Source organism: Oreochromis niloticus, linkage group LG16 (genome assembly GCF_001858045.2).
Source record: "Oreochromis niloticus isolate F11D_XX linkage group LG16, O_niloticus_UMD_NMBU, whole genome shotgun sequence".
Lineage (NCBI taxonomy): Eukaryota > Metazoa > Chordata > Actinopteri > Cichliformes > Cichlidae > Oreochromis > Oreochromis niloticus.
In genome coordinates, this window is record NC_031987.2 from 11,234,771 (window position 1) to 11,260,521 (window position 25,751).

Here is a 25,751-nt window from a genome sequence, read left to right on the forward strand (position 1 = left end):
TGCGGCCTTGTGAGGTACTGCACTTTGAGGATTATTAAAGGATTCTGGCATTAAAAGACTGAAAACCACCCAACTGCCTTACCAAATGGGAACAGAGATGGTATACACAGAATTAAAAGGTCCTCCACTCCCAGACCATTCACTTTCTCATATATTTGCAGGCCAAACACCATATAAGCACATTTCAGCAAACAATTCAATCACCCCACAAGTCCCTAATTGAGTAGATTTTAAAAGATACATAACTGAGGCAGTTTGTCCTCTGCATAAAACAGTGTTGACTCTCACAGAATATACCATTATGTATATTACAAACAAAATGAGAGAAAGACCTGGGCTTTCCTTTTGAACACAGAGAGTGGGATTTCCAGTGTGAGGGGAGCAGGCTGTTGTAAAACAGCCATTACAAGCTCTGAACCCTCTGAAAAAGATCATGTTCACTTATAACAGCCTTATTAGACAACATATTCAATTTTTCATCTGCCATAAACAGTTTCACTGTTTCAGAGAGCAACAATGTATAAAGAAATCAACATTTGTCTGGCAAATACTGGTCAGACAAATGTGGTTTACACGATTAGTTTTGTGGTTTCGAGCGCATATGGATGATGCATTTCATTTACCGGTAGACATGTATGCTTCTATTATACATGTCTGTATATCATTATGATTTTGTTTGTGTAAATGCTCAGTCCCTCATCATAATATCTGGATTTATTTGTTGGAATTTACAATAATCCAATGAAGAACTTTAATATTTACATTTCAATTTAGTGAAATAGAACAAAGTGAGGAGTTGACTAAGTTCTTTAGTGCCATTTCATAATGTTGTACACCTTTACTTTTTCAGATTGGTTGTTTTTCATATTTTGACTGCTGTAGTACATTAAATTACAGACTTTTGGGATACATACAAGTACATCTGATGTGCAATGGCTGTGTTGGGTTAAAAAAAAAAAGTTAAAACAAAAGTAAATAAAGCAGATGCTCCTCCTTACTGATGCAAGATGATCCATTTCTACATTTTTTGAGGTTTTACTTCAGAGACATATTCGTAATCTTACTTACTTTTTTACGTTATTTTATTTCATCCTATTCAACTGAGCTTTTTTCTTTTATGATTAATTTCACTTCCACTAATTTTGTTTTGTTGTTGGTTGTGTTTACTGTTTTGGTTGCTATAATGTGGAAATTTTGCTACTATTTTCAAACATAAAGACCTCTTATCTTACCTAACTCTACACTGTTATCAAATGTCTGTCTTTAAGGCAGTCATGGTGGGTCACTGCAGCTAATTTGACTCAAATCTACACACCCAAAAGGTTTTTTCACACACTTTACAGATGGGAGTGTCTTTGTCCAACAGACTCAAACAACTCCTACATTTCCAGACGTTTCCACATCAGGCATCCACAGAGCACCACCCTCTCCCATATACCTCCCTACACCCTGTGAAAAGGTCACTCTCACACATTCCCGAAACACACGCAAAGTCCTCAAAAATCTCTTATACAAACTCTTGACATTCACGCCTCTGATCACACCCATGTCCACATTATACAGCAATCAAGCCACATAACTAGTGTGAAGAAACTTAAGGTCCAGTCTTTGTGGTCAGATCGAGTTAATGTTTCATCAGGAGGTCAGAATACAAATTATAACCAGACAGCTGAGAAACGGGCTCGCCAGCAAGCACAGAACAGCTATGAAGACAAATCGGTGGCAAGCAAGCTGGTATAAAACAAAGAGGACTCAACATCCCCATGAATTCAATTCAGGGCCCCAAAAAATAAATGCCTGTATTATTACAATTAAAACCCTGAATTAAGAGCTAAAGAATGAACAGAGCAACGTGTAAAACATTCACTTGGATTTTAATGTTAACACTTTACAACTTCTTTGAACTTCTGTCGTTTCAAGTTTTAATGGTTTCTTTTATGTGCATGTGTACCTTATGTTCAATAAAACTGCTTTTTATATTTCTATGCATTCGTAGGTTTTACAAATAGTCACAAGTGTCAATGATCTTGTGCCTTTGTCCTGCAGTATTACGCCCAAGAATAATTTTCCATCGGGGCCAATAAAGTTGATTTAAAACTGAGGCACTGAGTACTACTGATTGTGGAGCTTAACCCTCAAGGGGCCAAATGATGCACAACTATTGCCTTTTTATTTAATTTTATTTATTTATTTTTTTAAGAAAGACTGGATAAAAACAATGACAATTCTCTACATCTAAGACTTGCACACGGTAGCTAATTATTTTTATTACCGATTAGTTTTGTAGCATCATATTTAAGTTGCATGTTTTACTGAGCCAGCAGTAAAAATGAAACCAAATCTACAAACAAAAAAGCAGTAAAATCTCAGAACTGCAAAACTGGAATGACAAAATTTGGGGCATTTTTACATTTTGATGTATGACGTACTACAGCAGGCTGTGTATAGAGAAGAATGGGAGGGGTCTATTCTTAGTGTTTTCAGGTGAAGTATTCAAAAACAAAGCATCAGCTGGATACCAGAAGTCACCTTTACCAATAGTGGCTTAAGCTAATTTGGGCATCAGTAAGCACCAATACTATGAACAAACTGTTTTTTGTACTCGTGCCCGCCTCCGCACACTCGTCCTCAGTCAAACACTTACCGAAAAGCCAAGTACCTCAATAAGAAGCTCTGAGCCGTGCTTATCTCTTCCGGTCAATTGACTGGAAGAGGGCTTAGCCAATTATCCACACCCCAAATAGCCAGTACAAGAGCAGCTGCTGAGGAGTAACACCCACGCATAAGGTCCAAATTAGACCTACACATATGGAGAGTTACACTGAGGCTTGGTTGGAGCTATACGTGTTTACGCTGAAAAACTTGATGCACTTCCAGGGAAAGCCATGAACAAGCTTTTCAAGGTGCAACTTGCACAAAAACACTACTGAAACTTAGTAACTTAGTTTCCCCACACGTGATTTAAACCTAATAAAGTCCTGAACTAAAGCCCTCGTCAGTGAAGACAGAGGGCTATTTCTTTTTACCTTCTAGGACAAAATTTTAAACTGGTTATAAAATTTTAACTCAAATTATCAAATAAATCCAGAGCTTCTGACGGAAACGTAGTTAAGTCCGGAGGCTGGGAGAAACTGAACTGATGGAAACAGGTTAATAGGCTAACAGCTACAGCACCACTTCTAAAGAAGTTGTGACACTGACAATCTTATAAACCCATATTTCATTCACAGCTAATCAGAAACCATATCAAATGTTTAAACTAAAATAAAATAAAATAAAAAAAAAATATATATATAAAATAATAATAATAATAATAATAATAATAATAATACACCACTAACAAACAAACATCCCCTCAACTTTTAACAACAGTCCATAAACATCTGAGGAGAGCAGCCAAACAGAGGAATGTTGTCCCATTCTTGTCTGATACAGGATTCTCGTTGGTCAGCAGTCCCAGCTCATCTTTGTTGTGTCTTATTAGTTTCATGATTTTCCATTAGTTAAAAAGTTGGAATGCAGGCAGGGCAACTCCTGAAATGTGTTGCTGCCATCAAAATTTAACTGAGTGAATATTCGTAACGAACTAATAAAATGTCGTAGGTTAAACATTTGATAGTTTTCTGTGTTCTACTGAATAAAATATGTTTTTATGAGATTTCAGTCATCTTTTTTTGTAATTGGGTTGTATATTCATTGAGGTGCAGTCGTTTTTGTCTAAATATCCTGGTGCTTGAGCTTGACTGTGGGCCAAATTTGACACACATGTACTGTTTTGCAAATGTGAGTTGTCCAAGTTAATTTAGTAAAACTGCAAGTTGGCATCCTAACCAGCTAGCACCAACTTTTGCCCACAGACTACTACATTTGTATCTACTGCCTCCAGAATTCAAAGAAAACTCGAATAGTTGCCAGTGAAGATCATGCAGCATTTTTGTTTGTGATACCCAGGCCTACTCTGCACAACTTAAGTCGTTCAGAAACCAGAAAAGTCGTCCCCTGCTGGCCATCAGAAAGATGCAGTTCACATTTTCCCACCTTTTGACTGGTATCAGGTAACACAGAAACAACAAATCAAATTTTATTTAATTACAATTGTGGCTTTCAGACATAAAAACAAAGCAAGCATCATTTTTTCCTTTACAGCTGAAGCTTTAGTCGCTCTGTAAAAGCCCAAAGTAACTCCTCACCAGGCTGCAGCATGTTTACGACTATAAACACCCTCCAATGAACTATATACTCCACACTGCACCTTTGGGAAAAAAAAAAAAAAAAAAACACCCCCAAAAAACTAATCCAGAGTTGAAGCACCTCACAAATTCAATTAGACATTAGTACCCATTTTCCAACTCTATTTAAGGCATGTTTTCATTGCTGAGGTCTGTATGAGCGTGTTCTTTGTTTCTATTAAGAAAGGCAGCAATTAAAAGCATCCATCCATCCAAGGCTGGAGCCTATCTCAGCTGTCCCAGTATACCCAGGACAGGACAGCTCACCAGTCCATCACAGTCATTAAAAACATTTCAGTTTATTTCTGCCACCACCATGTGCCACAGATGCGGTGAACCCATTATAATGCTGCTATGAAAGTCACAGGAATTCTTCTTTATTCTGTTCGCTGATGTATTACAGAACACTGTAGTGTTTAAACTATGCATGCAATAACTGGCAGTGTCATACGCAGGTCAGCCAACCAATGAATGGCCTCGCTAGTTTGCTGTGAAACAACACACCAGCCCAGTGACCTAATGAAGAAACTTAGAGAGAAATAACCCAGCTCCTGGATGATGTTCTACTTTTATCTGACCACAATTATTGAGCACTTATTTCATTAAAAACTATGTACATGTAGCTGATACGATTATAAGTATAATGTACTTTATACAACACCAACAACAATGATTTTAACCCATTTTCAGTGCATATTATCAAGAACACCTCAACAGGAAGAACAGAAATGACACTGTGGGCTGCATCTGCTGCGAAAATAGGACAACTTAATGTGAGATGATGGAGGAGATGGGCCCATTTTGTAACAAGAGGCCAATTAAAAAAAATAAAACAGCAGAATTTGAAAAAAAAAAAAAGAAAAAAAAAAAAAAGCAGCATGCTGTAGGTTTTAATTACTCACCCCACCAGAAGATATGAGTAAGCAGCACACATGGACTACACAGTGTATCGTCTACTCTCCATCTGCACATTTACTATACATCAAACACTCCCTACAGTTTATCTGCTGAATTAAAAGAACATGCAGTGCTAATGCACCCCTGAAGCCCTGCATGACTGAACCAAAGGACAATATAGCCATGCAGCCTTTTGTGTGCAGCTACTGTAGTGACTGGTCTATTCACAGCTACCGTATACAGACCCCTTTAGGGAAGGGGGTGAGGTGGTGATGGCGGTGGGGGTTCCCCGTTTTCATTTTACCTTTTGAGATGCTGCTCCAGCTCCCAGAACAAAAGCTTCATTGCCATCTCGTCATGGCCTTGCACTCGTATCCCCCGCACTCTCATGGAGCCGTCCGTCAGCAGCAGCATATACACTCCAGAGTAAGCGCAGCAGCAGTGTGTCCCCGACCTTCTTTGTTTAGTGTGGGGTTTTTTTGTTTAAAAAAAAAAAAAAAAAAAAAAAACACCACTCGTGCCTTATTAAATTCAGCGTGCTTGATCACAGCAAAAGACGCAGCTGTAGCTGGACAGTGAATAAAAGGCAGCGTGCCAGGTTATGACTGTACATGAGCTCCTTATTTTTTCTCCTCGGTCACTCATTTGTGTTTGAATGGCTGACTAGTGAGTGATTTACTGAATACAGCCAGTTACTGAGCTGGTGGTGACGTGTGATCATGTGATACTAGGAGTTACATAAACCATCACCGCAGATTAGCATGTGGACCAATGAGTTCCCTGCTCCTGTGGTCTCTATAGCCTGAGACATATGCAAAAAAATAAAATAAAACAGATCTTAAAAATGATTTTGCGGAGTCTCAGTTTGTAGCATACTTTGGTCTCAAGAACTACAAATCAGTCCTTTAACCTTTAGTGACAGAGATTAATAATGCTACAAAATTCCCTTGAACTCAAAGTCAACAGGATTGTAGGGTTTCCCGTCAAAGACGGTAAGAGCATTCCTGACACTGGTTACTTAACTCGCCACTTCAAACCAAATCATGTCTTTGTCCTTTTACGAGTACATATGCCAGCCCGTTGTGTGACAGACCAGAGACCCTGTGCTTTAGGGTCTTATCTTGTCATATCTCATTGGATGGCAGCTTTAAGACGGCTTAGTGCTTTCCACAGATAGAAAACACAACATGTACTCACAGGGCCTCTGCTGGCTTAGAGACGGCCCGCCAAGAAACAACAGGTAAAGGATGAGCACAATCCAGGGGATATGAATCAGTATCACATGACTTCTGGGCAGCTCATGCCACAACCCGGCATTACATTTTAGATAATAAACCATATTCTTAGAGATTATTTTTATTCTAACGTGTGTGTTGAAGGACTAATTTTTTAGTTTTTGAGTTAATGATGTTTTATATTCAACTATATTTCCAGTGGACAGATTTTTATTTATTTAGAGAAAATAATTAAAACTTAAAAATAAGTAATACTTATTAAAGAAAGCCCCCCCTTTTACAGTACATATGAACTTACATTTTCCTTCTGAGGCTAGTAAGACAAACAATTACTCCATACTTGCTAATAATTGAGCACACAGGTGACCTGCACCTGTCTGCAGCCTAAACACAAGCAAAAGGTTAAACTGCACAAAATCAGATGCACTGCTGGGTTATCATACATTTACTCCCCATAGACCTGAGGTGATCTCTGTTGCTTAATTTCACAGATATGAGGATGATGACTGCATGTTGGAAGTACCCAACTTTTGAAGCTAATCATCATATCATCATCTCAAAGTAACTTTCTGGTTGACCAAAGACTCAACATTTATCTCAGTGGGTGCTTTCCAGACTGAAATCCTTTGGGTGGGGAAGAAATTCTCACAAAGCCACACCACATTTTTAAAAAAGTGCCAGATTTAGCCATACATTAATTTTCACCTATAGTCTCTGACAGGCAAATAGCACAAAAGAAAACATAGAAAAAACATAAGCACAAGAAAAATAGAACAATAATGTTGTATGTAGAAAAATTAATACCACCATTACAACAGATTTCACAGTAAGCTATACATGAATAAGTTGGAATAAAGTATTTGCAGTTTCCTGTCATAACATGCTTTTGATGTAGCTAAAATTTAATATGAGTCATTTTATTCTGATGTTATCTATTTCCTTAACTACTTCTAATTTGTTTTTTGTCCATCCCTAATAAATAGACAGTTTCTGGTTTAACTCACACTTTTATTTTAACATGGCAGCCAGTTCTGCCATGTCTGAAGGGAAAATGTAAACTGTAAATGTTTAAAAAAAAAAAAGAAAAAAAAAAAGAAAGGACCTGGCGCATCCCAGTGATGAGAAAAGAGGCCCATTGAATTGTTGAATTGTAAAGGCTTTTGGCTGTGCTGTAGTTTGATAGTGGGGAGCACACACAGACTTTACCAGTAAGTCCTGGCAGTGGTTTTTCCACTGTGACACCCTGACTATGGAGAATGACAGAGAGCTACTGAGTGAGTCAGTAAGAGAAGCAGGGAGGAATGATGAGTGGTCATTTTGGCATCCATACGTGACAGAGGGATGGGCTTTTCGAACATTTGGGCTGACAGCAGCAAGTCCTCAGTCCTCACTCTAAATTAAAAGTCATACATGAGGGGAGAGGCAAAGGAGGAGGGAGAGAGTCGGCCAGAGACATGGGGACTGGAATGGCCTAGATCCACCGCCTCTGCATTAGTACTGTCTCACTGAGTCATACGGCGAGAAGGGAGAGAGGCACAACCGTATGCACATTTCAAATATAAATCAACCATGAGAATATTCAGTTTGACGATTTGTATTCGCAATGACCTTTTAGCTAAGCATTTAAATTGAATTGTACAATGTCACCTTTACTGCCACCAAACCTGCCCATTAAGTATGATGTCATTACCTATGTTCTTCAGTTCCCAAAGACAAAAGACTGAAAGTTATAAATGGTCTGCAAGATTAAAATCCAGACATCCATGACAAAGAGGACTCGTGAGGTTTAGTTATAGAAAATGGACAGAGATACCACTGACATCATCCACTGTTTCTGAAGTCTCTTTTTGAAACCTTATGTTGAGCATTTTTGCGAGGAATGGATGTGACGAGGAAGAGTGGGTGCTAATGAGCAGACAACCACAAGTTATCAGGGTGGGGTTTACCACGACTGATAATCCTCCATTTTGAAATATGGCATGAACAAAAAACAAAAAACTTAAAAAAAAAAAATAAAAAAAAAGTAATATGATCAAAAATGAATGATTAAGCCAAAAGCATAGCATAGCATAGAATAGAATAGAATGCCTTTATTGTCACTATACAGTTGTACAATGAGATACAGAGCATCTCCTACTCAGTGCAAACATGCTGGGGGGGGGGGGGCACAGTTCTGCAGCACTATATACATATGGACCGTGTTAACAGAGGGAAAAAGAGATATCTATCTCTATCTCTCTATCTCTATATCTATATATAGATATATATATAAAATGTACAAATATACAAGCCGGTTTTAAAAAAAAAGTAATATGTAATAAATAGTGTTGTGTATATACAGTTGGGTTATTGCACATAGAATTGGTATTGCAGAGTGGTGGTCCATAGAGGAAGTGGGAAGAAAAAAAATGGGGGGGGGGGTGTTATCGGTGCATGTGTGACTTCAGGGTGGTTATGGTTTTGGGGAATAAAATCAACAGCGAAGTGTTTACTGAAGTTAAAAAGATGTTTTCACATGGCACATCAGTGATCAGTTACCCATGGATTGCAGGTTAGTTGCTGAATTGTCTGCAAACATTTGCCAAGCCGTAGTGAAACTGTGAAAAGGTGACGCAAACCAGAAAAAGAGAAGATTCGCCTTTAAAGTAAAAGTAAAATGTTTTCCTCACTAAAGTTAAAGTCCCTGATCAGCATAGACACATGCCATCACATGGCAGGGAGAAGACACTGAAAATGGACCAAATCTCAGCCAAGAGAAAGTCTGAGATGATCCCACAGCACGGGTTAGTCATTAATATGTTGCAATGTGGGGCACCACGGTTGTTGTTATGTTGCTTTCACTTTACTTACAATGTTTTTCTGTTTACATATGCAACAGGCTTCAATTTGCATGACTATCCAATAGACAAAGAACAAGAAAATAAATACCTGATGATGTATTTAAGCCATTATTTTTCCACTAGTCTGAAAAAAGACATGTTATAAAAGCAAAATAAACCAGTAACTCATAATTCATTATGAATAAAAACCAGTGAATAAAACCAAACGCATTTTTACCTGAAGTCTCTTGCCATAACACAACATGCATATAGCACAGTTTAAATCAGCCTTGCACCAAATTCAGTTCTTACGAATAAAACAATGCTCTTTTACACATAATTGTAGACACGCATGCACACACACAGTTACGTAAGCTGTGATGGTTTGTGAGCAGCAGGTTTGAATAATGCGGAGTGAAACCTGGCATTAAAAGGATTAGCAGCCAAAGAAAACACAGTGCTCTGAGTCCAGACATCAGAGGACAGAAATGATGCTCACATCAGCAATAAAAGGGGAGGAGAAAAAGGCTGTAAGCATGTCCAAACGATGCACTGATAACTATGGGCCTCTACACAGGATTGATTTTAATGACTGGTAACTTGGTTGTGTGACAAATTTAATTAAAAGAAACTAAAAAAATATTTCTGACATCTGTAATGGTCCTGTAAAGTGACTGATCAATAAATCAGCTGATATTGCCCTATCACAGATATATCAGCACCGTTACCCCACACAGGCGCATTGTATTTGTGGTGGCAGATGGAAAAAGGGCCCTGCATTCACATGGCAAAGGAAGGTCACCCACGCTTTTCCAGTCAAGTAGTAAACAGTATAATTTATGGTGATAATTGATGGTAAAATAAATTGCGATTACAGCTATTTTTACCCATAGTCATCCAATTTTCATTATAGGAACCATTTGCTGTACTTGGAAGAAAATTTGCAGTCAGTAGCTGAATGCCCAAACCACCAAATGCTATGTTTTCACCCTGGAGATGCTCTGCCAAACCTTTATATCAGCCAGTATCAGATGCTGCTTGTTTGTGGGTTTCTCTGCCTTCAGTTTCAGTGTTTCTTTCTGTTAATTTTTAATGCTATGAGGGAACAGGCTGAAAACTGAGTCACACTGATGTCTGGGTTACAAACCTTTACAACTCACACCTTCTAAAGAGTCATCACCTTAAAAGCTAGCACAATGTGTTCTAAGTGTGTTTGTGTTGGCTGGTGGGAGGCTGTTATTCTCATACAGACACACAAGTCTGACTGAGTCATCTGCACCTCTCATGCCCTGCTCTACATCTCAACAAATTTCCCTCTATATTCAGCAGGTTTCTCAGCCAATTCAGGGAAAGCAGTGGGCAGAAGCAGCGGTACTGAAATTCTTTTTGGCCAGCGGCATCAGCACAGTCATATGTTTCTATTTTAGAGCTGATGATGTGCATTAAACAATGGTCTCTCCTAGGGATGGGCATTATTCTAATGAATAGCCAGCAGCTAATAGGATGTAACAGAACAAAAACAGATGACACCACGCTACTAAAAAGCAAGCGCTGTACTCTTTATGCACAATTATAGCTTCTCACAATGAGAACATTTAAGGTGCACTTCCTGTTTGCACTACGAGATATTACATATGTTAATTGAGTAATATGATTAATGCAGGAGTTCAGACATTCTCAGACGACAGAGTGGGAGATAACACGAAATAAAGTGACAACCTCCATGATAAGTTTGTGTCCCCATTTTCACTTTTCCACCACCAGACCTGATGTGGAGGGGTTTTTTCTGAGCTGTGACATCATCATCTTTTAAGGAAAAGACTGCAGCAGTGGTCAGCTGGCTAGTGCAACAATCAAAGCTTTACACATCATCTCTTGGTAACACCAACCCTCACAGTCCATCTACATAATGCCTGAGGAATATTGAGCTCTGAGTCTATACAGCAATTTTCAAAGCTGTGAAAATGAGAAAAGCCTCATATCAACACTGCCAGATTATTATCCATTTCTATAATGTAACAAGCAAGCTAGATATAATTACAACCCGTTACATTTAGTTCACAGAAGTATGATCTTTGTGTTGATCAATATGGTGAGTTTACACAGCGTATTATTACCAAACAGATCAATCACAGGCCTGAGGTCTGTGTAGACACATTTCTGGGAAGGTGCATGAGGTTATGGTAAAGTGTATAGACCTACGCCACGACTTCAATGCAGCACTATAAATAAAGCACAAGCCCCTTAAAAAGGTTAGGGCTTTTTCAGACCAGCAGCTTAAGGGTAGGATAAAACTGTCAATAATCAAGTAAAGCTATTCAGATTAGCATCTCCACTTTCCAGTATTTCCTAAAGTTAACTTTCCCCATCTGTAATGCATCTTGAAAAACATTAGAAATATCCTGAAACACTTGATAAGAGTTTACAGCTTTTAGTTCACATCACAAGTGCAATACTTCCATGTTGCCTACCATTTTATCTCACCATCACCTATCAAACAAAGTATCCTAAGCATTTCCTTTTGATTAATTTGGTTGCCTTCTACATACTGCTGCTTCTCTCCCATCCCCCCCTTTTGCTGCTACCTGCAAAATAATTTGAGCTGTGGAAATACAAATATAGACACTGAAGGTTCAGGGAGCAGCAGAATTGATCAGTGATGGATCACTGAGGAAATTGGGTGCACTAAGATCAATAATGCTTTGCTTTTTCCAAATCTCTTAGGCTTCTTCAGAACAACAAATGCCTACCAACAAAAACACAATGATACAAAAATGTGTCTTTGTATGAGTTTTTTTTGTAATGCAGGAGAAACAAAATGTTGCTATTCCGTTTTTCTTTACCTAGCATCAGCTGATAGAAGAGGAGCAGCAGATCAATAACTGGAAATGTTAAGCGCCAATCCTTGACCCAGTTTCCTCTTTGTACTCATGTAAGATTACAAGTGAAGACACGAGGACGGAGCACTGAGTGGATTAGTCAATGATAGCGCCACCGTCACCGCACCTAAACCCCTGACGACAGCAGAGCTATCATAAGCGCGGCTTACTGACAAACCAAACAACAAAATGTTGTTTCCTGCAAGCTCTGTCACGCCGCTTTCACTGAGACAACCCTTATCTGGATATTTCTGCTTTTGTATCTAGCTTCTTCTCAAATGTTTAACGAATATAAATGTCCAAGCATAGCTACAGTGAGAGTTAAGTCATGTGATAACTATGAGAAGTATTCTCCGACTAATTACAGCTCAACAGTGCCAGCTGGTGATGATGAAACTAGGAGGCGCTGCCATATACTGGTTGGTACATATATTGTTTGTAGCTTGTCAACATGAGGATCAGATAAGTGAGTCTGGGTAGCTGCTTGACTGCTAAACTAGCAAAAAGATGATTCATAAAATACTGTCTGGATTTACCAAAAAAGCTAAACAAACAAGTGATCTGCAGCAAAGTGGAAATAACAGCCAAAGCCCAACACCACCACATACCTTTAACTGTAAACTCAAAAAATGACAATAAAACATCAGCACCATCCTGCGGTGACAACCAGGATGCAATTCAGCTTTTCTCCTGTAACTCCTTGAGAAAACTGGCCTGAAAACACTACGGTCTCATCATTTCTCTCATTTATGCCTCCTCTGTCCTTCTGCTTCTTTGACCGTAACAAGTTGATACTAACAATTTATTTACAATTACACCAAGAGGCACACCATAAGTGACTGTGACAATATACGCTATTCCTACCATTCCTAGCCTTCAGGCCTATTACATTGCATTTCCCTAACACACAGTTATAACAGCATAAAGCATCTGATAAGAAGCTGTAACTTCATTCAAGAGTGTTCTCAGCATTGAGCCTAAAAGGAAATCAATTTCTCTTTGCTTCATCTTTTCCTCCCGTTTTACAAATAAGAAATAAAGTAAATAACTGCTGACGGTCACAGACAGTCACAGACAAGGCAAGGCTATACTACTAATGACACTGCCCGTTTGAGGATGACTAGGAAGTATTAGTTTGCACACACTGCCATCTGCTGGTACAGTCCTGCAGCCAAACTTTCTCTAATTCAGCACACTTCATACTGTACACAACTTTATGGTGAATTTCTCCTCAGAGAAATAATTCAAATTTGGCATCTCACAAACTGACTTGTGAGCTGAAGTTCACCATTCTCAAAAACAAACCTTCTCTGACATTTAAAAAAACAAACAAACAAACAAAAAAAACCCAAAAACACCACACACACACAAAACAAAAAAAAAGGTTTCTTTGATACTCCAGAGAATTAAACTGCCTGTGAAACCTTGATACCTCATTAAAGCAAAGCATCTCAAAAATTACAGGAAAAAAAATAAAATAAATAAATAATCAGCCATAAAGAGATTCTGATGTAATTTAGATTGTGATACACAGTAGGTCTGAGGCATTTTTTCTTCATTATAAATTAGTTTATGTATAAACCTAGTCAAATGATGCTGATTAATTGGTTTAAACTAAACTCTCAGCAAGTTTCCCACACATATACTAAGCCTATTTCCAGACTAAGAAAAGACTAATGAAGGAAAAGTTTATGGTCCTGGCTTAGACCATGTCTTGAACCAACACCTAATGAAGCCTAAAATGAGCTCTTGGCTGCTGAAAACTTATAATAATTTCCCAGATTATATTAACTGCTATGTAGTGTTTAATGTTTTTTAAAGCAACCAATAGATTTGTCTCTTTTGTCTTTGAGGCAGCCTCTGCTTGCATCTGCATTTTCCAATTATAACTAAATGGACTTGATTAACAGCCTTCTACTACAGTTAACAGGGCAGTATATAAGCGAGACTGTGATCTTAAACCGATAACTGCTGCATTTACATGAGAAGGTCACCTATATTCACTTCAAAGGCCTATCATTAATTTAGCATGAGCACATTAATATTAACCAGGTGAGTATATTAACAGCTAATGTCTACCAACTGTTTATATTAGGCCCCATATAGTGTGCTCAGGTACTTACAGGCACTGTGAGAAAATATTAGTGTACCATTTTCACAGCCAACCCTTCTTTTCATCAAGTCTAATCACTCCTTAAAGCATTAAAGCAACCATGCAGTAAAGGTGTGCATTTCTCACATTTCACCACTCATTGTCCTCGGTCACCCCAACGCCAGAGCTTTCCCTGCAAATTAAAATAAAAACAAATCTGGTTCCCACAAAGAAAAGTTACCAGGACTGATTTTTTTTTCCTTGTTTTTCCCCATAAGTGGAGTTAAAATACATGTCAAATAGCCAAAGGGGGGGAGAAAAGACATGAACATGCTTTACTTCTTCCTTCCTTCACCCGTTGCCTACTGGTGGCGCCAGTGTCCGGCAGCCTCGCCTCTGTCAGTGCGCCCCAGGGCAGCTGTGGCTACAATGTAGCTCGCTATCACCAGTGTGTGAATGTGTGTGTGAATGGGTGGATGACTGAATGTAGTGTAAAGCGCTTTGGGCCCTTAGGGACTAAGTAAAGCGCTATACAAATACAGGCCATTTACCATTTAAGGAAAAACCTGTAGTGCTGCTCAATCATCTGACTTTACAGGGCTTTCCTCACATCTTTCATCTAACAGAAGAGTTAAGATTAGTTAAATTAAACTCTTTAATCTACTTTCTGGAAAAACCAGAAAGTGCTATGATTTTCTGTCATCCAGACTTGCCCTTCTGAAAGTGTTAATCCATATATTTAATATGTAATAATACATACATTTAATATGTAATGAATAACAAGTGCTCTGGAAAAAGTGCTGTTAAAGACACATTAAACATAGAAAAAAAAAATAAATGAATGAAGAAAATATAAAAGTAAATGGGCTATGAAACTCAAAAACAAGAACCATTCCTGGACCAGGCAGGTTAAACTGGACATTTCTTACTGTAACGAGAGGAAAAGTTGATCACAGTTTGGAAAACTGGTCTTTAAAACAAAAACAACCTCTGTTTGCTCAAAAATCGGCCATCCTGCATGTGCTGAGGAATTTTTTTTTTTTATTTATTTATTTTTTTTAAAAAAGGATTTTACAGGTTATGAATTTATAGCTCTGCTGCATTGCTTTTTCCTCCCAGCAGGACAGCTAGCATGCCTGAGAAGGAGGACTGAAAGAAGAACGTATTTAGGACTCTTAGGTATAAAATGCGCTAAAAGCAAGACTAGAAGCAGCATTCAGTCCATCCCTTGATAGTCCTAGTCTGCATCCAATAAGATGATCCTGGTGTCTGTTGGCAGTCACCGCTTGTTAACCAGCAGGGGGTAGTACAGCACTGTTTACAGACTGCAAACAAAGACAGTATAGTCAGAGATACTGTGCCAGTAGTTCTCAAAAGTTAAACTAACAGCAGCCCCCCCCCCCCAAAAAAAACCCAAAGAAAAAGTGAATCTGTAGTCTAAAGACACCTGGAGTAAATATAAAGTTTAAAAAAACTCTTGTTTTTTGTTATTATTGTTATTAAGTGTGTGCATCCAAGTGCATGTCAACACAGACACACAAGTAAAATGTATTACATATAAATATTTGCTGATACCTAAATATACCCAGTATTATATGGGAAACTGTTTAGTACAGACACTGAAGTACAGGACAGAGAGAAGTATCTCAGTGCTTTACTCATGTTAATAAGAGAAGCAGCTGCCAGGACTATTTTTTTTTGGGGGGGGGGTAAACCCCCTCCCTCCAGCAGCCTTCCTCATTCAGCCACAGAGCATAGAGAAGGGGATTAGCTCACACAAAGCCAGAGTGAATGAATATTGAAGCCTATGGGAAAGCACCCCGACTGACTGAAACTCTCACATCACCACAGTGAAGCAGACAAAGTATCAGACTGCATTAGCCTGAGATAACCCAACAACTGTTTAGCTTTGGTATTTATAGATAAGCCTTTTATTTTAACCCATTTCCAATCAATAGGATTCTTAAAACATTTCTCTGCTGGCATCCATCCTTTTTCAACTTGTGGCAACTGCCTTAAACCAAGAGTTCAAACAAGTCCAAAAGAATTTCTTGCACATAGTGAGCATGTTTAATAGTAACACCCACCATTGTAACAGTAAATATATGACAGAATACAGAAAAGCACAACAGGTCCATTTAAAGTGACATAGCTCTACTTCAAACCTCCAAAAACCTAAAATGTTTGCTGATTTTCTCATAACAGCAAACTGATTATCTATCATTGTTCTGTCACGATAACAATATTAAGGTTGTTCCTGCTACTACTTCAGTAGTTATCTAAACAGTCCAAAAGGTAAAAAAAAAAAAAAAAAAAAAAAAAAAAAATGCTCACAAAACATTCAAAAAAAACACAGTCAAATGGACAAAGTTAAACACTGGCCAAACAAATATTACATGAACGTGTTTCACAAGGCTTCAGTCACATTGTGATGTCAGTTTACCCTGGACACAGCAGAAATAAAACATTTTCTACATTATATTGCAGAATTGTGTTACTTCTTACAGCTGTCTTTAACCTCACTCATTTGTATCACAGGAGAGACGAGTGGTACTGTCCATCGAACCTGCAGCCCTAGTTGGTGGCAGATAACTTCAACTACCCATTAAGACTTGTAGTAACAACACCACAGCAGCTCTTGCAAATGTCTTTCACTGATACTTAAAAAGACCAAATTAACACTTGTTTTTCAAGCATGCTTAGTCATTCCTTTAGAACAATTTAAAACAATAATAACTGTTGGTGCTGACTAGCATGGGCAGAAACATTTAAATATAAATGAGCTGGGCACGGCCGTGATGACAATCAAGTGATAAATGTAGTGATTAACATCCAACTTGTCTTTTCTCTACACAGGATACAACACCATTTAGATGTGCCATGACTTTTCAAAAATGAAATCCTGATACAGCTTCACTAATTACACCAGATATCGTGAGTAGTTGTATAATTGTTACTTTGGTGTTTACAGACTCCCTCACCACCTCTATTTTAATTTGTTATACGATAGCATCATTGCTATTATTTGTTGGGGGGGGTTTTCCCCCCACATTTTCTCAATACATTGTGATAAAATTCAGTCATTACAATATCATAGTTTTACTTTCACAATAACAGAGAACTTCACATATCTCATAGGATCCAGTAACACTATAGAAAATGGCTTGAAAATAGTCTGCAGGAATGATGAGAGCATCAATCGATCGGGGGGGGGGAACAAAAAAACCCTCACAACTATCAATAACTATGTCTGCGTTATCCTGGGATGACCTTTGGTAGCTGTGCTGTTGGGCGAACAGATACATAATGACAGAAGCAGAACAAACACTATGAAACACATGGAGTACAAAGAGGCAGCAATCCTTACGCCTATAGCAAAGTCAGGCACTGCATTTTTGCTTCTACATGTATGTGTGTGTGTGTGTGTGTGTGTGTGTGTGTGTGTGTGTGTGTGTGTGTGTGTGTGTGTGTGTGTGTTAAACTCCTGCAGCTGACTGGACAGTGCTCTGGCCACAGGAATGCTGGCCATGATTCAGCACATTGCCTGCATGTTTAGGGGGGATGACAGTGGCATCCTACTAAAGCCTAAAAATAAAAATGCGTGACTGAAGATGAAATCAGCAGCATTTTAAAATTTACGCATACGCCAGATAAATGTGTTACGCATGCTGTTCGCAACAGGACATTTAGTGTTTGGTATGTTAATCCTCCTTTTCCTCCATTTTTTTTTTTTTTTTTTTTTTTTTTTAAATACAATAAACTTTTCAAACAAATAACTGTAACAACACAGCGTCTCCGTCACAATTTCCCCTAACAACGTACACATTTAGACAATAAATGTGGCCAGTTTAGCGGAGTTCATATTTATTTTATTTAATTTTTAATTTAATTATAATTAAAGTACAAAGAAATCCAAACATTGTTAGAAAAACAATGTAAATCAAAATCTAACTTGTGTTAAACAATACATAATAGCACCAAGAAAAATAAAATTTATCCTGGGCTTTAATTCAGTCAGGATGAAACAGGATTTTGTTCACCGAATGGCCCAAAGTAACAGGAAAAGGCAGATACATCTGTAATGTAAAATAGATTGCACCACAGCTGAGCTTATATGTGTAGTCACCTCCAGAAATACAATAGGTTTTGCCAGCTTTCATTTAAAACTACGGTAAACATAATCATCAAAAACAACATGGAAAACATTTTTTAAAAATTTATCTGGAAAACGTTCAAATACTCCATCCACAAACGCCAGCACCACCTATGCAACCCAAACCAAAGCAGAGCGTCTGAGAACCAGCTGCATCCCTGAAGTGGTGTTCAATCAGCATCTGTGAACATGCATTTCCATGTCTTTAACAGCCAACCTAGCACGGCGCTTTGCTCTGCTGAACAAGTTAAAAAACGGGTTAGACTTTTTTGGCAAAAAAAAACAAAAAAACAAAAAAAACACGCACTCTTGTGCTGAAACCACTGCTGAGCCAACACAGTGGTCATACTAAAATGAATGAGGATTTTTTTTTTTTTAAAGGGAGCTATTGTTGGTCTGAACAAGTGTGTGAGTGTGTTTCAAAGTGTGAAAGCTTAGGGGAATGTGGGCGGGTTGGCAGCATGATGGCTATCTCTGCTGCTGCTGTTTTGAATGTAATCTTCCCCCTGGCAGTGCAGGGAGCCGGTGTGTGCGTGTCGTGCCTGTTGCTCATTGTGGGGAGATCAACGAGATCCCTAAAATTCACAGCACACAGCGGAAATGACCTGAACTGACCTGACCCAAGTTAGTCAGGTCTACTGGAGCTGGTTCAGACTACTGAGGACACAGCAGACTGGACCAGATGGAACCAAACTGAGCAGAGTCGCTCACTGCTGGCTTTCATCAAATCGATTTCATTTATTATTGGCACTGACATTTAACAGACCTAGTGTTCAGATGTTCTGGTGGGGTTTTACAGAAGAAATCTCTCTTTGTTTAGGATTGTCACAATTACAAAGCAATCTTTTTTCTTTTGTGCATTTTCTGCATTGAAATTTGCTTCTAAGCTCTTGCTTTATGATGGGGGTTTTTTCCCTTCAGTTGCAGAAGCATCATGATAGACAACTATGGGACACTATTCACAGATTTTATTAAATGAAGTATGGCAATTCCTGGGTTCCCTCAATAGGATTTGTCCATATTCTTGGATTAATACAGAGAATAAACTCTGTGGGAAAAATGTTTATGATACCTAAACATTTTTGTTCTGCAAGATAATCTCAGCCAACTTACTTTTACTGATCTCTGAAGTTTAACTGCCACTGCACAAGGTATACCCTTTAGTTACGCATTTTATGCTGCACTTAACTTATAATTCACCAAACTGCACACGCCTACCAGAAGTAGATACATGCAAATTCTTTTGGGTTTTAGGATTCACTCCTGTGACTCTGGGTTTTGTATTTTTTTTTTTAAAGAAAAAAAAAAAAAAAAAAAAGCAGATAAATCTAGCATCAAAGTAGCAACAGGGAGGAACACCGAAAACACATACTTAAGAAGTTAATATCCAAATAGAGTGATGTTTGGCAAGAATCCTATTTCTATTTTGGGGATAACTAAAATGATGCATTTGATCCAAGCCTTACCTGACTTCCTCCGTTTTATCCAGTCCTTTGTTCTTTAGATTTAGGGTCTACATCTTTAGCTGACATTTCAACCACCTACATTTCACCTGTGGATCTTTATTTAATAAATGCCTTTGGTTTTAGACAGCCTGATTGCTTATGCTTCATAAGTAGGGAACATATTTTCTCAAACTGTTACATCTGTAAACTTAGTTACAAGTCAAAAGTAAAGTTAGAATTATAGTGTGTCAGTGGCAAATATTAGTACTGAGGAGTGTATTGACTGTTGAGCCTCCTCACTCACAGTTCTAACTATATGAATACAACATTAATTTAAAAGTTAATGATCCACAGCTATCTGTCCCACAGGACGAACACCAAAGTACATAAAAATTTTTGAAACCAACTTATCTGCACATTATTAAAATTTATACCACTGAACAGCATGTTGGACATAATAATAGCTAGACAGGCAGCATAGCAGCCTGTTAACAGCTGGGAGGAGCTCAAAGCTGCATTCAAGACCAGTGTAGGCAAATGGAGGATGAAGAAAAGAAACCAGAGGTACCAAAATAACTTGTGACCAAAAGAGGAGCTGCATCTGCTGTTTGTCTTGTTCTCAGTTCAAAGAAGGCCCGTCTCATTTTTGGTTGTTTTGTCTATCACCGTGCTCTCACTGGAGGTCAGCTCATCCCACAGGTGAGGAAATGACGATGCATTACACAAGGCTTACAGGTGATTTTCCTCACCACAGGTTAGTTTTTACAGCACACTTTAAATCCAAGTGGCCTTACTCACATTAAGCAGTCCGACTTTTAACGTCTTACTGATAATCCTTGTTACTGGTCCCAATTATGTTTCTGATGGCGTCACTACTCACCTTGGACAACTAATAACCAAACCACAGCAACCTTCTCACAAATAAGGCATTTATCAGTTTCAAAACAGGTCAAAAGCCTAGTTCAGTTTTGCTTTGTACAAACTAGAAATATTGTAAAGGTCAAACCAATACTTTAGAACAATATAACTGAAAACCTCTTTCATTAGATATAAAAGCCTAAGCCCCAGACCTGTCAGATCAGAGAATCAATTACTGTTGCAGGTTTCACCGTCCAGGCTTAAAACAAAAGGGGAAAATGTGCTTTTATTGTTTTAGCCAGACCGCTGTGGAACAAACCTCCTCTTATAAGATTAGCAAAATTAGCTGCTTAACAGGGCTAGGGTCCCAGCGGCAGAGGGCGCTGCGAGCGGTCTAGGCATCTCCCTGGCCACCAACTGGCTCCTTTCAATGTGGAGTAGCAGCATCTGTACTTCGACCTTCGCCCCATCTCTAAGGGAGCGTCCAGCCACCTTTCAGAGGAAGCTCATTTCCACCGCCTGTTTCCACAATCCCATTTTTTCCTCACCCAAAGCTCATGGTCATAGATGCGGGTAGGAATGTTGATCGACTGTTAAGTTTTAGAAACACCTTAAATTTTTACTCTTTCCTTCCCTGTCTTTTACTTGGACATTTTATTTTTCATTAGTTTGATATATTTTGGACCGTTTTTTATCATTATCTTTTCTTTTTTTTTTTTTAAATATAGACTTATTTAAATTAGCACTGATTCAGCAAGATGCTACAGAAGAAGTTTTTGCATTATTCTTAGTATTACAGACAGCCTGTTAAGGACAACTCTATGGCCCTTTGAAAAATACTGTTAACAAAGCCAAAGAGCCATTATTTATGGTTTTGGTTGTGTGGTGGTATTTTTGTCCACTTATAAAGCACTTTCATGCCACTATAAGTCATACACTCATGACAGGGGGAAAAAAGTGTGACTCTAAACCTAAAGACGGATTTGCTTAAATAAAAACTTCATTACTAGTAATAGCGATACAATGTGAAACCACCAGAACCTTAAAAAAAAAACAAAAAACCAGACCATAATACAAACTTTTGATCACGTGTTCCCACACTGCCATATTACATTAATTTCAGTCCAATTGTATTCAAGCTATAATCACTGTTGGTACCAAGTTTTCGTAATTACTATGAATTACACTGTATTACCCCACTATTTGTTATTATCAGGCTGTAATATACAGTGAAAATATCTGTCAAATCTAAAAAAAAATCCACACAGGGGCCAACACCTGGGCAGGTATCCCATTTTTTCGAGCAGTTGGAACAATCTCCGTGACAAAGTGCCGTCACAACAAATGGCCCAAAACTGCTGTAACATTCAGCCGTGCTCTCTTTATATAGCACTAAAGTGTTTCACTACAAGTAAACAGCAATTGTTGTGTGTTATGCTGCTGACACCTCCCTCAATCCTACCACACGTACAGACCGAGCCAGAGAGCACCAGAAAACAACAGAGCAACAACATGCTGTGTATGAGCGACAGAGGCAGCGAGAGGGAGGTCTCGCTGAGTATTTACTATCACTTTTTAAACCAGGCGGTGAAAATATGAATGGCAGAAGGAAACTGAACACTAAGATTGTTTTTTTGGGGGGGGTGAGAACAGAAGTTAGCAGAAACCTCTCAGCGCAGTTTACTGTCTTCTGCTTTGTTAGAGTTCTCTGCTTAGATGCGTCATTGATTTTGTTTGTGTCTGCCCCGTTCTTGCTGATGGTTTATTTTTTCATCAATAAACAGGATTGTTTCACTTAAGAGTGTGTTGGGAAAACTAATGGCCTGTAATGGATGGTAATGGATTGTGTTTTTAGTGTGCCTTTCATCTGAGAAAACTGCCCTCCCAACCTGAACATACTCACACGGGGACAATAGGCTAACCTTCATGACAAACACCTCCATCTATTATTATTTTGTTTCCTCATTATAGAGAAAACAGTCACACTGCTGCCTAATTTCACAGTGGGTGCATTATTATAGAGTGGACTGAGTTAATTGGGCCATAATAAATTTAACAAAAGCTAATACTAAATTTAACAAAAGCTAATTCTTGCCATTCTTGCTAGTTAAATATTAACTAGCTTTAGCTTATATATCTATATTCTTGCTAGCTTTGCAAGAATATAAATATATAAGTTGCCTCACATGCTGGATTCATAAGGGGTCTCATTTTTCCCCTCTTCAATCCAAAACATTTCATACCTCTAGCAAATATCTTTTCATAGCCCAAGTATCACAAGTGTTGTTATCAACCTTAAAAAAAATGAATAAAATAACAAAATGAAATGAATCCCTACCACTCCATTTAAATAAATAAACCAAGCATCTGGAATAACATCAGAATGTGCAGAATCTCCAAAGACGTCACCATAAAATTAAGGATGCACTGACAGTGTCGCATTCTTGTAATTTTGGGAAAGTTTTAAGGTTTCAAAATAGGACTTAAGAAAATAATAGATGGCATTGCAGCAGCTATGTCCACCTTTAAACACTGCAAAGATCTAGTGAATAGATAGATATGAAAAGTCCCAACCTTGATGCCCTCACTCTTCCTACATTTGACCTTCTGGGAAACTTATTGCATCATTACTATAACATGTGATGGTTATCATCATCTGCCCGTTATCAGCTAAACCCAACATGTATTAGTGGGTTTATATATTTAAACAAAAAAAAAACAACTGCATTCTCAATGAAAAAGTAGAAATATAAAAAACTAGCATGACTGTCTTTAGGATAAAACATCTGAGTATCTGTCACACAGTAAATCACACAGTCATCTGCCCAAACACTGCTGATTGGATATCCTTTACATTAATGTACCAAGATCAAGCCTAACCACTATCATCTGACTACCCATCGGTAGGGTCAGTGCCAACCAGGAAACCAGAGAAAGAACAAATCTATATCTATCTATATATATCTATATATATCTATATCTATATCTATCTCTCTATCTATATAAAACTTTTTTTGTGCTTCTCCTGTGTTATAGTGTCACACTAATTTGTCTCCTCTCCTTTGCTCACCGTTAGCATAATAGAGAAGCAGACAGGTAAAGTGAAGATTAACACTACTCCACTTGACATACACTTGTGTACATCATTACCGTAGGTGCAATGAAAGCTTCCCCACAGATGTTAATCATTCTAAAACCAAAAGAGACATTGACCTTAACGTCTGACATTATAACAATCCCTAAAGCTTTGCAGCCTTGGCAGGGAACCTAGTACAGACCCAAGTATTAGTTCCCCACCAACTTTATGTTACAGCACATAGGACAAAATTTCACTCATATTCACTGCCTGAGAGAAAAAGCACCTTTGTAGACTATGAGGGCCAAATTTGGCACTTTTAGATTCTCAAAACACTCTGGCCTGGCTGGTACCATATGCAGGTTGCATATGCCAAACTACACAGACAGGGGTACCTCTATCGCAAATTCTAGCTAACAGAGACTGGTATAATTGACCATAAAATAATCTCTGTCTTCAAGAAATATAACTTGCCTTTTCATTTTGATGGTTGCATCCACAGACAAGCAGAGATATGGGGCAATTGAGAGGGGAAAAGAGGCAGACATGTCGAGAGCCAAATCTCAAAGTGCTAAAGCTGTAAAGCAAGTTTGATAAATGAAGAGGAAATACCAAGACGGATTTTCAGAGAAACTGCAAAGTTTAGCTGCAATTTTTAAGCTTTTATGTCCTTTTTACATTACATGCATTACACGTGGGACATGAATTTTACATTAAATTAAAGCAGGTCGATAAACTGTATATCCAGGCATTGATGGGATTCTCATTTCTCAGTGGGTCCTTTAGTGAAATTACAAGCAATACTGCTGAGTTGAGACAAAGGCACAAGAGGAATGCCAATAATAGTTAATAAACTGGCCATTTTTAATCTCAAAAAAGCAAGAAAATTAAAAAAATAAAACAAATAAATAAAAACAAGGGTAAAATAGTTAGAGCAAAGTGTAATTGATGAATCGCCTCATTAAAGCTAAAACAACAACAACAAGTAAGTGTGCTATTACATAGGCACACTTAAAAATGGTGTTACAGTGGTGTGAAAAAGTGATTGCCCGCCAGAAAACATCTTGATTATCACCGAGACTTGGGAAAATAATCTGGACTGACAAGACAAAAGTTGAACTTTTTGGAAAGTGTGTGTAGCATTATATCTGGCATAAAAGTAAGAGCATTTCAGAAAAGGAACATCATATCAACAGTAAAATATGGTGGTGGTAGTGTGATGGTCTGGGGCTGTTTTGCCGCCTTAGGACCTGTAAGACTTGCTGTGGTCTGCTGTCTACAAAAACATCCTGAAGGACAATGTCTGGCCATGTTTTTGTGACCTCAACCTGAAGCGCACTTGTTTTCTGCAGCAGGACAATGATCCAAAACAAACCAACAAATCCACCTCTGAATGGTTTAAAAAAAATAAAATAAAAGACTTTGGAGTGGCTTAGTCAAAATCCTGAGATGCTGTGGCATGACCTTAAAAAGGCGTTTCATGCTCAAAAACTCTCCAATGTGGCTGAATTACAACAATTCTGCAAAGATACTCTACAGCGCTGTAAAAAACTCATTGCCACTTATCACAAACACGTAATTGCAGTTGTTGCTGCCAAGGGTGGCCCAACCAGTTATCCCCCCCCCCCCCCCACATAGGACCATGTAGGTTTGGATTTTTGTTTTTCCCTTAATAAACACCTTCATTTAAAAACTGCATTTTTTTTTTATTACTTGTGTTATCTTTGTGTAATATTTAAATCTGTTTGATGATCTGAAATATTTAAGTGTGATATATCCCCCCCAAAAGAAAAAAAAAAAAAAAAAAAAAATCAGGAAGGGGGCTAACTTTTTCCACACCACTGTATATTCATTTCTGATCAAACTTGTACAGCTTGCCAATCTACAAAACCTCTGGTCACAAGACTCAAATACACACAAATGTGAAGTCTCACCTCACGAAACCACTTCCTCGCATACAGAACGAGCCATGAGCGTGGGAGCATGTCAGGTTTTACTTAACATTCTGCACACAGGAACATTTGACATTCTATTTTTAATCACTATTAGCTGCCAGTAAACCCCAGCA

At 38.2% G+C, this 25,751-nt stretch overlaps 1 protein-coding gene across 4 annotated transcripts in view; it reads right to left on the reverse strand.

The window, feature by feature from the left end:
- The window catches only part of LOC100693161 (TSC22 domain family protein 1), a 38,674-nt gene that overhangs the window by 5,972 nt on the left and 6,951 nt on the right, over positions 1 to 25,751 (reverse strand). Inside the window, exon 1 of one of the 4 annotated variants that reach the window (XM_019353135.2) lies at positions 5,431 to 5,783. The exons of 2 other annotated variants lie outside the window; for them this stretch is intronic. In XM_019353135.2, coding sequence (XP_019208680.1) covers positions 5,431 to 5,540 — 110 coding nt within the window. In that variant the 5' untranslated portion in view covers positions 5,541 to 5,783. Of the gene's footprint in view, positions 1 to 5,430; positions 5,784 to 17,934; positions 18,543 to 25,751 lie in introns of those variants that run through there. One more of the 4 variants, XM_019353132.2, reaches the window with a different exon arrangement.